The 14,517-nt window shown below is 41.6% G+C and overlaps 1 protein-coding gene across 1 annotated transcript in view; it reads left to right on the forward strand.

Annotated features, from left to right (window-relative positions):
- PUS10 (pseudouridine synthase 10) overlaps window positions 1-14,517 on the forward strand; it is a 103,444-nt gene that overhangs the window by 50,703 nt on the left and 38,224 nt on the right. Inside the window, exon 8 of the mRNA XM_075267581.1 lies at window positions 2,937-2,982. Coding sequence (XP_075123682.1) covers window positions 2,937-2,982 — 46 coding nt within the window. The remainder of the gene's footprint in view (window positions 1-2,936; window positions 2,983-14,517) is intronic.

The following is a 14,517-nucleotide window of genomic DNA, read 5'->3' on the forward strand; positions in this document are numbered from 1 at the left end:
GACAGTATCCTTCTGTCACCCACCACCTGCACTGGGTCAGGGGGCTCCCCAGGACAGAGCTGGCTGTTCTAATCAGTCTATTTCTGTCCCCGGCTGGTATACTACTCCGCAAGTAGGCCACTCTGAAGAAGATGGCTGATGCTACTATAGAGTTAAAAAAAGACCCTAAGAAGTGCCCCCTGGACTCCATAGCAAGTAGAGCCTAGTGTGGGTTCTGTACAGCGTATCCAGGTGATCCGCCAGTCTAGCTTGTCATTGAGGAGCACAACCTGGAACTTATAGGTGTTGACTGACTATCTCAATGCCTATCCCCTGAATGGCTGTGGTAGATATAGATATAACTGTATGCATAGTTTTGCAACAATCCGACATTTCCATCTTGGTGTGTTATTCATTCATTCATTCATAGATTGTAAGCCCTCGTGGGCAGGGCCCTCTACCCCACCGTACCAGTCGGTCATTGTTAGTATTAGATCTACCTGTATATTCTGTGTATTGTATGTAACCCCCAAATGTAAAGCACCATGGAATTAATGGTGCTATATAAATAAACAATAATAATAATAATTTATTTATTGCTAAAGAGCGTAATTCAAATCAGCAAATCTCAATGTTCAATCGAAAGAAAATAAACCCCAAAACAAAAAGGTGAATACAACTTTGCAAGAAAAAAATAAAACAAAATTTATTAACACTACCACCAGCACGTGTTCTGTGTTATGATCCCATACTGTCAACTCTTTTATTGTTTGAACTTCCTGTTCTGTAGAGACCACTTCTCAGCATTTATCTTATTATCATTACAAGCAGCTTCAAAATAAGAGTTCAAAACTCTACAGATAACATAGGAACACTTCATTCATAATAGGTACCTCTGTATGGTTCAAAGAGCAGCCATAGAGCACTCTCATAGATGTTAAAGGGGTATTCCCAGCTACATAATTATAATTATTATTATTTTGCAAATATAAGTAATTAAAAGTTCTGCAGAGTTTTAAAGATTTTCTCTAACTTTCTCAGTGGTGACAGTCTGTTATCTTGATCGGTTGCCAATGGTTACGACCACTAATGCAGAAACTTTCTAAGGTCAGAAAATCAGCCATGATTTCTTTATTGTGGCCGGGATATCTTCTCATACATGTAGTGTTGGGTTCCTGAGAAGTCCCAGACCATACAAAGTTTCTGCATTAGTGGTCGTATATATGGCAACCAATCAAGATAACAGACTGTCACCACTAAGAAAGTTAGAGAAAATCTTTAAAACTCTGCAGAATTTTTAATTACTTATATTTGCAAAAAAAAAAAAAAAGATGGGAATACCCCTTTAAGGAATCATCTACAGATTGCAGATTGTTTCCTATGGTCCAAGTGATTTCTAAATAGTGGTTCTATTCTATCCATGTTCTCTGTAGTAGTGATCCATCTAACATCACATAACATATTCTACCCTTACCTGTTTCAGTGACCTTATTGACCTTTTACCGCAACATATTCTTGTTGCTCCCCTCCAAAGAATTGAAGTTCCATTCTTCTCTCCTGTAAAGATGTAGTGGACTTTTTTTTTTCTACTAGATTGGCTTATTTAAGATAGATCAAAATAGTGAAGTTAAAGGACCACAAAACACAGAAAATTCCTAGAATGTAATCTCCTCTTTTTACATTGTCTGAAATTACTATTAAAACTGAAAAATATATAAAGAAATAGTTTCTGTTTTTCATGTGGCTGGTGGTAAGATAACTGGCTGGTTGTAAGATAACTGGCTGTAGCATGAACCTCTTGTTCTGCTTTATCTTCAGTAGGAAAAAAGTTTGCTTAAAGAGGACCTTTCACCATATCCGGGCACAGGCAGTTCTATATACTGCCAGAAAGCTGACAGTGCGCTGAATTCAGCGCACTGTCGGCTTTCCCGATCTGTGCCCGGTGTGAAGAGCTTACGGCCCGGTACCGTAGCTCTTCTATGGTCAGAAGGGCGTGTCTGACCATTAGCCAGAGACGTCCTTCTGCCTCGCGGCGCCAATCGCGCTGTGCTGTGGAGCGGGGAGGAACGCCCCCTCCCTCTGCTCACACAGCTTGTCCGTAGACGAGCATTATCAGGGAGGGAGGGGGCGTTCCTCCCGGCTCCACAGCACAGCGCGATTGGCGCCGCGAGGCAGAAGGACGTCTCTGGCTAATGGTCAGAAACGCCCTTCTGACTGTAAAGCGCTACGGTACCGGGACCGATAGCGCTTTACACCGGGCACGGATCGGGAAAGCTGACAGTGCGCTGAATTCAGCGCACTGTCAGCTTTCTGGCAGTATATAACACTGCCTGTGCCCGGATATGGTGAAAGGTCCTCTTTAACATCACTGCCATTGCTATTCCCTGGCATCCTCTAACTGGGCACGTAGGAGTTTAACCCCTGTGTTCTCTGCAGAATGTGTCAAGATCATGCAGAAAATGCTGTAGATGGACAAACTGTGATCACAGCTATATTTCTTGTTTACTTTAATCATTCATTTCTAGGATTAGTGTTCCTATTAACTAGAGTTCCCCCGCTGAGATTCCGTACGACATGGAGCATATTCGGCAGACCTGGGGTACCAGAACAAGTACCACAGTACTGCTCCTGTTGTAGCCTATCCCTTTGTACAAATCCATGCTGGGCCTAAGTGTCTGATATACTCTGCATAGGGGAAAAACTTGGTTAGGCAAAGCACTTGTGTAGGTGTAGTGATATTCATGGCATTGGATTGTTTCAGATTATTGTATTTACTTCTATCAATTTCTCTTCCGCTAAACTACAGAAACTACACAATGTTAGGTGGCAGTCTCACTTTTATAAAACGAATTAGAAAGAAGGAATAGAAATAGTTTGTAGCATATTTTCAGATTCGTTCAAGGATTTTGCCTTTTGTTCCTCTTTTGTTAACATTGTCTGTTTTTATGTCTTTTTAGGGCCACGGTGTGCAAGGACTGTTTTAAACCTACCAAAAATAAACAAGTAAGCGTTTGCCAGTTCACATATACAATGTGCATAAGAAATTAAAGGGGTTGTCCCATCACAAGGATCCTATCTATACTGATAGTTTATGTGGATTTAAGACTTTTCCTAAATGCATTGCTTTATCAAAACTGCTTTGTTTGGCCGCTATCTTAATTTATTCACTTCATTGTTTACACTCATTTATATGGCCCTTGGGATTATCTGCTCATTTGTCAAGTGATGTAGCTGCCTGCTCTCATCAGGGGAGAGGGGGGGAGGGAGGGGCTGGGAGCAGCTCTGAGCTGTTTGTGTCTGATAAGTATCGGAGTTTCTCAGATAGGCGATGTGAGAGCTCCAGGATTTCTGAGCTCTTATCAGTCGGTTTAATTGAATTTGGCTGATAAGGGCTGAGATAGGGAGTTACCTCTGTATGTAATGCAAACTGACTCAAATCCAGCTCTCCTACATCAGCTTCACACTGTGGTAATTCATTTACAACCAATCCCGTGCAAGTGAAACCCCGCCCACCTATGTGCCGAGAAAAGCAGGAAGTGAAGAGAACACAACAGCCTGCAGGTTACTGAACAAGCATCATGGGAATACCCCTTTAAATAGGATGTCTGGCTGATATTTAAGTGCATACTTTAAGGCAGATCAACCCTAATAAGCTTAAGGGTCAGTTCACACTGAGTTTTTTTAGTGAGGATTTTGACGCTGAATCTGCCTCAAAATCAGCCTCCAAAAAAAAAGCCTTCCAATAGAATTCTATTGGGAGGCTTTTTTTGGAGGTTGATTTTGAGGCGGATTCAGTGTCAAAATCCATGTAAAAAAACTCAGTGTGAGCTGACGCTAACAGTACATAGAGCATCTCCACTCTTCTCCAGCTCACCATGTACTGCATGCAGGATTGGCTCAGTACAATGGAGCATCGGGAGTGCATGAGACAACAGAAGGAGAATGCTGACGTGTTTCCAACAGAAGCTGCTCTTAGTCATAACATGTTTTAGTCATGCTATGACTAAGGGTAAGTGTGTGCCTGAACGTGGTTTTTATTGCCTTAAATAACCGCTCTATTTTTATTGGATCAAGACTTTACTGGACGCTCCGCCTGTTACTCTTATGAGCCTAATGTTTGCTGCAGATTTCATAAACAAATGCTTTATAGTGGTCCTTTCAGAGATCTTATACCCAACCATTGGCTTTGAGGGCCGAGTGCCATAGATTGTTCCTGAAGCAAAAAGAAATGGAGTTGACCGATGAGTCTGCCAAGTTTCTGGCCTACTTTATACGATGAGTCCCCTGGCTATTTTGCCTATCAGGGATGGTCGTGGCAATGTATGTCATTCCATAGCCTCTGTTTTGCAGTGCTTTAATTCATTTTATTCTCATCTCTTTTCTTCCTGTTTGGATAAAATTAATGCAGAAATTGCAGCCTACTTGACCAATTGAACCCTCCCTGGTAAGGTCACGGGCCTTGACACCCTTCTGATATATACAAAAGTCATACTGTCCATTATCTACCCAGTTGTAGAACTCCCTACTGGTCTCCATGGCTAGAAGAGTAATTCTGATTAAAAATATTTTTCTGTCAAAAATGCTTCACACCCTAGAAAATATGAGCCTGTCTATAAACAGGGCCTCTATAGGGCCTTACACAGTATCCTTCTAGTGGCATAATAACAGAGTTAAACTAAGTATATACAACACACAAAGAAAAAGGGGACCAACAAAAATCATATAAAAAATTACAAAAATATCTTTATTACGTATCCAAAGAAGAACAAGAAACACATAAGACAATGGAGGACAACAGAGGGACCACCTAGATGTTTTTGGCGGACAAATACCGTAACCCTCCCACTAATGGCTGGCTGGAAGTCACCCCTGAATGTGTAACAAATACACATCTACAGAATACTAGAAAAAATTATATCTAAATATAAATATAGATATTAGCCAAGGAAATATAGTGACTGAATGGTATTAAGTATATATTAGCATGCATATACTGCACGCTAACCAGAGGAGTGGCTGATCTAAATAGCTAGTGATCGTCACAAAGCACACATAGCGTCACATAGGCAGTATAAATAGACATTTACATCATAGGATCAAACCACAGTTAGTATCTAATACATACCAATAGACATTCTTGGCAATAAAGGGTTACACCATACAGGGGACAACAACCAGGACGCCACAGGTGGGACAAGATCCAAATGCCTGACGCGCGTTTCGCCCTAGCGTGGCTTTGTCAGAAGCAGAATGTTTATGTGCCATAATACAGTATATATATCTCCCCACAGATCAAATAAATGACAAAAAAAGGATCACCTGTGTGTAACCTGCCCGAATGCCACAGTATCGCAAGGAGTTCCTTCCGTGTTCGGCCGCGGGTCTACAGATGACGTCATCACACACGCGTAACGCGATGATGTCATTGCGCCCAACTTCAATATTGAATAACATCAAATAAAACCCAGCCGAATGTGCATGCGTCAACGCATCGGCCGGGAAATACAGACAAACATAATCCCTTCTTACACAAAAAGCTGTTAAAAGGCGATGCAAATACCGCAGCATAGGGATACAAATAACACTACATAGATATCATGGTTATCTAACAACTAAAACCCAATTACATAATTGCCTAGAAATTATAACCCAAATTGTAAAAGACAGATACAAAACAACTTCATGGATATAACACATGATTAATGTAATAAACTAAGGTTGGTTATGTGCACCAAGTTGGACGGGAACTTGGCCTTTTGCCATTTTCTCTTGTATAACCTAGCTGCCCACATTAAGTATCTTCATCTGTGGCTCGCACCCAGTTGTGACATGGAGGGATGAAGCCTTAGTGCAGGACCACGTGGGCTATGGGGACTTCAGGCCTTTTCTGAAAGAACTAAAGGGGTACTCCAGTGAAAATATTGACTTTTTGATAGTCCTCCACAGCCTCCTTTTGTCCTGAGTAAAACCCAACACCTCCTGTCCCTTTGAAAGACTCCTTACCATGGTAGACAATACAGAGGAGAACTTTGCAGGTGCAGCATTGGAACAGTATGTGTATATATATACAGTCCTATGAAAAAGTTTGGGCACCCCTATTAATCTTAATCATTTTTAGTTCTAAATATTTTGGTGTTTGCAACAGCCATTTCAGTTTGATATATCTAATAACTGATGGACACAGTAATATTTCAGGATTGAAATGAGGTTTATTGTACTAACAGAAAATGCGCAATATGCATTAAACCAAAATTTGACCGGTGCAAAAATATGGGCACCTCAACAGAAAAGTGACATTAATATTTAGTACATCCTCCTTTTGCATAGATAACAGCCTCTAGTCGCTTCCTGTAGCTTTTAATCAGTTCCTGGATCCTGGATGAAGGTATTTTGGACCATTTCTTTCTACAAAACAATTCAAGTTCAGTTAAGTTTGATGGTCGCCGAACATGGACAGCCCGCTCTCAAATGATCTGAAAACAAAGATTGTTCAACATAGTTGTTCAGGGGAAGGATACAAAACGTTGTCTCAGAGATTTAACTTACGAATTCTAACTAGCATAAAATATAACTTTTATTTTGATCAGCTAAAAATAATATAGCCAGGGCTATTAAAACAAACAAATAACAAACACACCAGCAGGCGTGATTAGGACAACTCCCAATACACTCTTTCAGTATGTGTCCCCACAGACTGCTGGCGCAATTATATTGATTTAAATGAGCATCCAGGGAATAGTAAACTAACTCTCTGGCACATGCTAGTAAACACCACTTTATAGGTTCAAGAATAAGAGGTTGTTACTCTAGCTGCTGCCGTAGCTGTATAGGATAATCATCCCCCCATTACCCTGCTCTGATATCTTGCATAGAGCCCTGGAGCCTATTGACACTCATGCACACTTACACACATGCCACCCTATGTAAGCTAGGTGCGGCTTTTTTACAGATTAAGTGTGCATACCAAATCCTGGTCTTAGTAATTTACTGACATTTATGCTCTTTCACTATGTCCCTGCCTGTTCAAAATAAACTACAGGTATCCAGGTTTAAGATGCGCATAATAAAATCTCTCAACGCGTTTCAAAGTTAAACTTATCATCAGGAGAGGATGTAAATCAAAAAAATAATAAAGATGTAGTTGCGGTTAAAACCGCATTTCCCGGTCCCTGATGGTGGGAGCCGGTACGGAGTGTCTGACGCTGACTGCTGCAGCGCTGGGGTTTAAATAGAGCCCAGACTGCTTCTAAGGATACGCCCCCTCGACATCATTCGGGTCTCCGCCAATCAGATTGCAGAGTCTCCGTGCGGAGGATAGCTCCTCCTTCTGTGGGCGTATGTTTGCCTCCGAAGCGTCCAAAATAAACAGCGCTGTTACTGTCTATGGAAGAGGAACCCGAAGGTAGGTATATATCATATCTGACAGATATTGGGAATGAATCGCTCCACACCAAAACTCTTTATTGCCATTAATACGCAAACACACAACTCCCTGCATTTATTGGCAGGTGAAAAAGATCGTGTAGCATATAGATAGGTCTGAAAAGTGGGCAATACCCTGCGTTTATTGACGGGTAAAAATACCCGCCTAGCATACATATTCATTTAGCGGAAGTTCAAAAGGAACCATGATAGGGGGACATTTCTGAGAATCAGTCCCATCATCACTTCAGTACACTATCGATGCGAATAAAAAATAAAAAATGTTTAATCTAATCATTTACAAGATTACTGCTACGGTAAAAGGACTTAATATGGAGTTAACCCTATCCCTACCATAGTGTACTGAGAGGAGCTATAGTGAAAGGACTTAATATGGAGTTAACCCTATCCCTACCATAGTGTACTGAGAGGAGCTATAGTGAAAGGACTTAATATGGAGTTAACCCTATCCCTACCATAGTGTACTAAGAGGAGCTATAGTGAAAGGACTTAATATGGAGTTAACCCTATCCTTACCATAGTGTACTAAGAGGGACAAGTGCCTCAAGACATGCCTTTCCCTCATTGTTCCTATTTCCTGGGTTTTTATAGGTTAGAGAAGATATCAAAATTAGTGGAGTATATCCAGCCCTACTGTCTATTTAGTCTCAAATAAATGGGGCAAAGGAAATTTGATCGTTAAGACCTTTTGGTCTTACACATTGGAATTTAAAGATCCACCTCGCCTCGTGTTGTAACAAAAGGCGATCCCAGTCACCTCCCCTTGTGGGTTCGGGTACATGTTCAATACCCTGAAACTTCAAAGTTTCAGGGTTGCCACCATGATACTGCCACACGTGGTTCGATAAAGTTTTATCCTCTTTCCTGTTGATATAACCAATATGTTCCAACACTCTCTTTTTGAACTCACGTCGGGTCTTTCCGACATAGTTGAGTGGACACGGACATGTGACACAGTAGATCACTCCTGCCGTCCGGCAGTTGATAAATTGTCTCGTATCATAATGGATGTTAGTCGTTACGCACAGTACTTGATTCCCTTTCTGTATGTGTTCACATGCCTTACATGTACCACACTTGAATGTGCCGTGTGGAATACTGCGATTTAACCACGTTTTCTCAGGTGCAGCAGGTCTAAGATGGCTATGTATCAATAGGTCACGTAGGTTCCTGCCTCTCCTGTACGTGACACTAGGTCTTTCACTCACAAGGGGTCTAACCTCTGAATCCATTGTGAGAATGTCCCAATATGATCTTAAGATATCCAGTACATTCTTATATCCCCGGTCATAATTGCCTATTAATCTGACAATTTTATTGTCACTAATCGAACGTTGTTTTGGTGTAAGTAGTTCTGTTCTATCTCTACTCTTTGCATCTTTTCTTGCTTTGAGTAGTAATGGGTTAGGGTAACCTCGTTGCCTAAATCTGGCTCCTAATTCTTCTGATTTTTCTTCAAAGTCCTCCAAGTCCGAACAATTCCTGCGAACGCGCAGAAACTGTCCCTTGGGTATGCCTCTCCTCAGGGGTGCTGGGTGATAACTATCCCACCTGAGGAGAGAATTGGTCGCTGTATCTTTACGAAATAGGTTGGTTTTCAACTTGCCAGATTCGTCGACTGTGACAGTGATGTCTAGAAAGGTGATGGTGACCGGGTCTATAGTCGAGGTGAATCTCATGTTGATGTCATTATCATTCAACTTTTCCACAAAAGTGTTAAAGCTCTCCACTGTACCTGTCCACAGAATCAGCACGTCATCAATATAACGTAGCCAGAGCGAGATATATGGAGTCCATTGTTCGTGCTCTTCTGTAAAGACGAGGCGCTCCTCCCACCAGCCCAAAAATAAATTAGCATAAGTCGGGGCTGCAGAGCTCCCCATAGCGGTCCCCCGCTGCTGGTGGAAGAAGCGCCCGTCAAACGTAAAGTAGTTTCTAGTCAGCACGAATTCTAGGAGCTCCAAAATAAACTCGCCATGGTCTGTTAGCTGAGTTCTCCTACTCTGTAGGAAGTATCTAATCGCCGCACACCCCTTGTCATGCGGGATCGAACTATATAATGCTTCAACGTCTAGAGACGCTAGAAACGAACCTGGTGGAAGATGGACGTCCTGTAATTGTCTCAGGACGTCCATCGTGTCTCGGGCATAGGAGGAAAGAGATGACACGAAAGGGCGAAGCACCCTATCTAAATAGATGCCCGCCCCCTGCGTCAGTCCCCCTATGCCCGAGACAATGGGTCTTCCTTTAAGGGGAGATACCCCTTTGTGGAGCTTCGGAAGGCTGTAGAAAGTAGGCACAGTGGGAGTTCTATTTTCCATGAACGCCAGTTCTTTTTTGTCAATGAGGCCAATTTCAAGGGCCCTTTTGAGGATGGAGTCTAATTCCCTTTTGAAAATACTTGTAGGGTTGCTATCAAGGACTCGATAAGTCTCTTGATCTTCTAACAGTGACAAACACATTTTTACGTATGTATCTCTATCCATCAATATAACGTTCCCGCCTTTATCTGACGGTTTAATAACAATTTTATCGTTATTTGATAGATCCTTTAGAGCCATCATTTCTGTACGTGTCAGGTTGTTGCCTTTCATTAGGTCAGATGTTTCTACCCTAGTCAGGTCCCTGATCACCAACTGTTCAAAGATTTCAATGGAGCTATTTTCAAAGACCGGGGGTGCGCTAGTACTCTTTGGTTGGAGGCTTGTGAGTGACTTAGTCTCCTCTATGCCCTCCCCCTCCCTCCATAGTTCTTCCAACAGTTTAAGATTTTCAAAATCCTCAGGGTCTATCCCCAACTCCTCACATTTTTTCTTATTAATTGCGTTCATGTATTTCATCCATTTTAGCTTTCGTGTGAATAATGAAATGTCCTTTACCCATGAAAATAAATCAAATTGCACTGTTGGCACAAATGACAGGCCTTTTTTGAGTACATTATGTTCCTCTGATGTTAATTCATGGCTTGAAAGATTAACCACCTGCATTTCGTTAGTTCTATTTAGTGTTTCACAAAGGGGATTGCTCTTTATTATTTCTGAGGTGGATTTGGTTCTCCCCGACCCCGTAAAAAATACTGTGTGATCGGGGGACCCCTTGATAAAAAACCCCCCTGTTCACTGTTCTGCTGTGGGTTTCTAGAGGTCCTAGTGGCTGGACTATTAGAACGATACTGGTTCCTGCTGAATCTTCCCTTATTTCTGCTCCTAGCACCGGGAGGACGTTGGTTACGTTCAGTATCTGATGTTTCAAATTCGCTAGAAGAAATATCACTTTGGTTTCGGGTATTTAAACCCACATAAGCTCTATTTTCTTTAAACTCGAGCAAATCTCTCTGGAATTGAAAATGTTTCCTTGATTTTATCTGACTGGTATATCTCTCTATATTAGATTGCAAATCTTTTTCTTTCTTACTAAAATCTACTTCTGCTGAGAAAGTTTTAGCTTTAGTAATCACTTCCTTCAAGTTTAATGACAACTTCTGAAGGTTATCTTGCTCTTCCTCAACTAAAAGCGCTATCAGTCTTAGGGAAGATTCAGTGACCTCTTTTTCCCACTTTTGCATTAGTTGTTGTGATCTAATCCTTTTCGCAGGCAGTATCCCATTTCTCAGTCCCCTAGGGACTATCTTATGTTGTAGGTAATTTTTCAAGCCCTGTAACTCCCACCATGAATTCACGTAATCTCTATAAGCCTTAGTGAGTAATTTAAAGGTGTCTTTCATGGATGTGGGGAGTTCACTACCAACGTACTCCTTTTCGGAAAACACACTTTTGGCTTCCTCTAACCATTTATCGGTTTCAAAATTCTCTGATAGAAAACTAGACATGATAAATAGATATTATCTGGTTCTTGTTAGACTGCCTCCTATCCCAACTAAGGGGATACTAGCTAAATTCTATTTGACAAAGAGGGGCACAAAATGCTACCTTTAAACACACGAATTCTAACTAGCATAAAATATAACTTTTATTTTGATCAGCTAAAAATAATATAGCCAGGGCTATTAAAACAAACAAATAACAAACACACCAGCAGGCGTGATTAGGACAACTCCCAATACACTCTTTCAGTATGTGTCCCCACAGACTGCTGGCGCAATTATATTGATTTAAATGAGCATCCAGGGAATAGTAAACTAACTCTCTGGCACATGCTAGTAAACACCACTTTATAGGTTCAAGAATAAGAGGTTGTTACTCTAGCTGCTGCCGTAGCTGTATAGGATAATCATCCCCCCATTACCCTGCTCTGATATCTTGCATAGAGCCCTGGAGCCTATTGACACTCATGCACACTTACACACATGCCACCCTATGTAAGCTAGGTGCGGCTTTTTTACAGATTAAGTGTGCATACCAAATGCTGGTCTTAGTAATTTACTGACATTTATGCTCTTTCACTATGTCCCTGCCTGTTCAAAATAAACTACAGGTATCCAGGTTTAAGATGCGCATAATAAAATCTCTCAACGCGTTTCAAAGTTAAACTTATCATCAGGAGAGGATGTAAATCAAAAAAATAATAAAGATGTAGTTGCGGTTAAAACCGCATTTCCCGGTCCCTGATGGTGGGAGCCGGTACGGAGTGTCTGACGCTGACTGCTGCAGCGCTGGGGTTTAAATAGAGCCCAGACTGCTTCTAAGGATACGCCCCCTCGACATCATTCGGGTCTCCGCCAATCAGATTGCAGAGTCTCCGTGCGGAGGATAGCTCCTCCTTCTGTGGGCGTATGTTTGCCTCCGAAGCGTCCAAAATAAACAGCGCTGTTACTGTCTATGGAAGAGGAACCCGAAGGTAGGTATATATCATATCTGACAGATATTGGGAATGAATCGCTCCACACCAAAACTCTTTATTGCCATTAATACGCAAACACACAACTCCCTGCATTTATTGGCAGGTGAAAAAGATCGTGTAGCATATAGATAGGTCTGAAAAGTGGGCAATACCCTGCGTTTATTGACGGGTAAAAATACCCGCCTAGCATACATATTCATTTAGCGGAAGTTCAAAAGGAACCATGATAGGGGGACATTTCTGAGAATCAGTCCCATCATCACTTCAGTACACTATCGATGCGAATAAAAAATAAAAAATGTTTAATCTAATCATTTACAAGATTACTGCTACGGTAAAAGGACTTAATATGGAGTTAACCCTATCCCTACCATAGTGTACTGAGAGGAGCTATAGTGAAAGGACTTAATATGGAGTTAACCCTATCCCTACCATAGTGTACTGAGAGGAGCTACTCAAAGCAAGAAAAGATGCAAAGAGTAGAGATAGAACAGAACTACTTACACCAAAACAACGTTCGATTAGTGACAATAAAATTGTCAGATTAATAGGCAATTATGACCGGGGATATAAGAATGTACTGGATATCTTAAGATCATATTGGGACATTCTCACAATGGATTCAGAGGTTAGACCCCTTGTGAGTGAAAGACCTAGTGTCACGTACAGGAGAGGCAGGAACCTACGTGACCTATTGATACATAGCCATCTAAGACCTGCTGCACCTGAGAAAACGTGGTTAAATCGCAGTATTCCACACGGCACATTCAAGTGTGGTACATGTAAGGCATGTGAACACATACAGAAAGGGAATCAAGTACTGTGCGTAACGACTAACATCCATTATGATACGAGACAATTTATCAACTGCCGGACGGCAGGAGTGATCTACTGTGTCACATGTCCGTGTCCACTCAACTATGTCGGAAAGACCCGACGTGAGTTCAAAAAGAGAGTGTTGGAACATATTGGTTATATCAACAGGAAAGAGGATAAAACTTTATCGAACCACGTGTGGCAGTATCATGGTGGCAACCCTGAAACTTTGAAGTTTCAGGGTATTGAACATGTACCCGAACCCACAAGGGGAGGTGACTGGGATCGCCTTTTGTTACAACACGAGGCGAGGTGGATCTTTAAATTCCAATGTGTAAGACCAAAAGGTCTTAACGATCAAATTTCCTTTGCCCCATTTATTTGAGACTAAATAGACAGTAGGGCTGGATATACTCCACTAATTTTGATATCTTCTCTAACCTATAAAAACCCAGGAAATAGGAACAATGAGGGAAAGGCATGTCTTGAGGCACTTGTCCCTCTTAGTACACTATGGTAAGGATAGGGTTAACTCCATATTAAGTCCTTTCACTATAGCTCCTCTTAGTACACTATGGTAGGGATAGGGTTAACTCCATATTAAGTCCTTTCACTATAGCTCCTCTCAGTACACTATGGTAGGGATAGGGTTAACTCCATATTAAGTCCTTTCACTATAGCTCCTCTCAGTACACTATGGTAGGGATAGGGTTAACTCCATATTAAGTCCTTTTACCGTAGCAGTAATCTTGTAAATGATTAGATTAAACATTTTTTATTTTTTATTCGCATCGATAGTGTACTGAAGTGATGATGGGACTGATTCTCAGAAATGTCCCCCTATCATGGTTCCTTTTGAACTTCCGCTAAATGAATATGTATGCTAGGCGGGTATTTTTACCCGTCAATAAACGCAGGGTATTGCCCACTTTTCAGACCTATCTATATGCTACACGATCTTTTTCACCTGCCAATAAATGCAGGGAGTTGTGTGTTTGCGTATTAATGGCAATAAAGAGTTTTGGTGTGGAGCGATTCATTCCCAATATCTGTCAGATATGATATATACCTACCTTCGGGTTCCTCTTCCATAGACAGTAACAGCGCTGTTTATTTTGGACGCTTCGGAGGCAAACATACGCCCACAGAAGGAGGAGCTATCCTCCGCACGGAGACTCTGCAATCTGATTGGCGGAGACCCGAATGATGTCGAGGGGGCGTATCCTTAGAAGCAGTCTGGGCTCTATTTAAACCCCAGCGCTGCAGCAGTCAGCGTCAGACACTCCGTACCGGCTCCCACCATCAGGGACCGGGAAATGCGGTTTTAACCGCAACTACATCTTTATTATTTTTTTGATTTACATCCTCTCCTGATGATAAGTTTAACTTTGAAACGCGTTGAGAGATTTTATTATGCGCATCTTAAACCTGGATACCTGTAGTTTATTTTGAACAGGCAGGGACATAGTGAAAGAGCAA

Source organism: Leptodactylus fuscus, chromosome 3 (genome assembly GCF_031893055.1).
Source record: "Leptodactylus fuscus isolate aLepFus1 chromosome 3, aLepFus1.hap2, whole genome shotgun sequence".
NCBI classification, from domain to species: Eukaryota; Metazoa; Chordata; class Amphibia; order Anura; family Leptodactylidae; genus Leptodactylus; species Leptodactylus fuscus.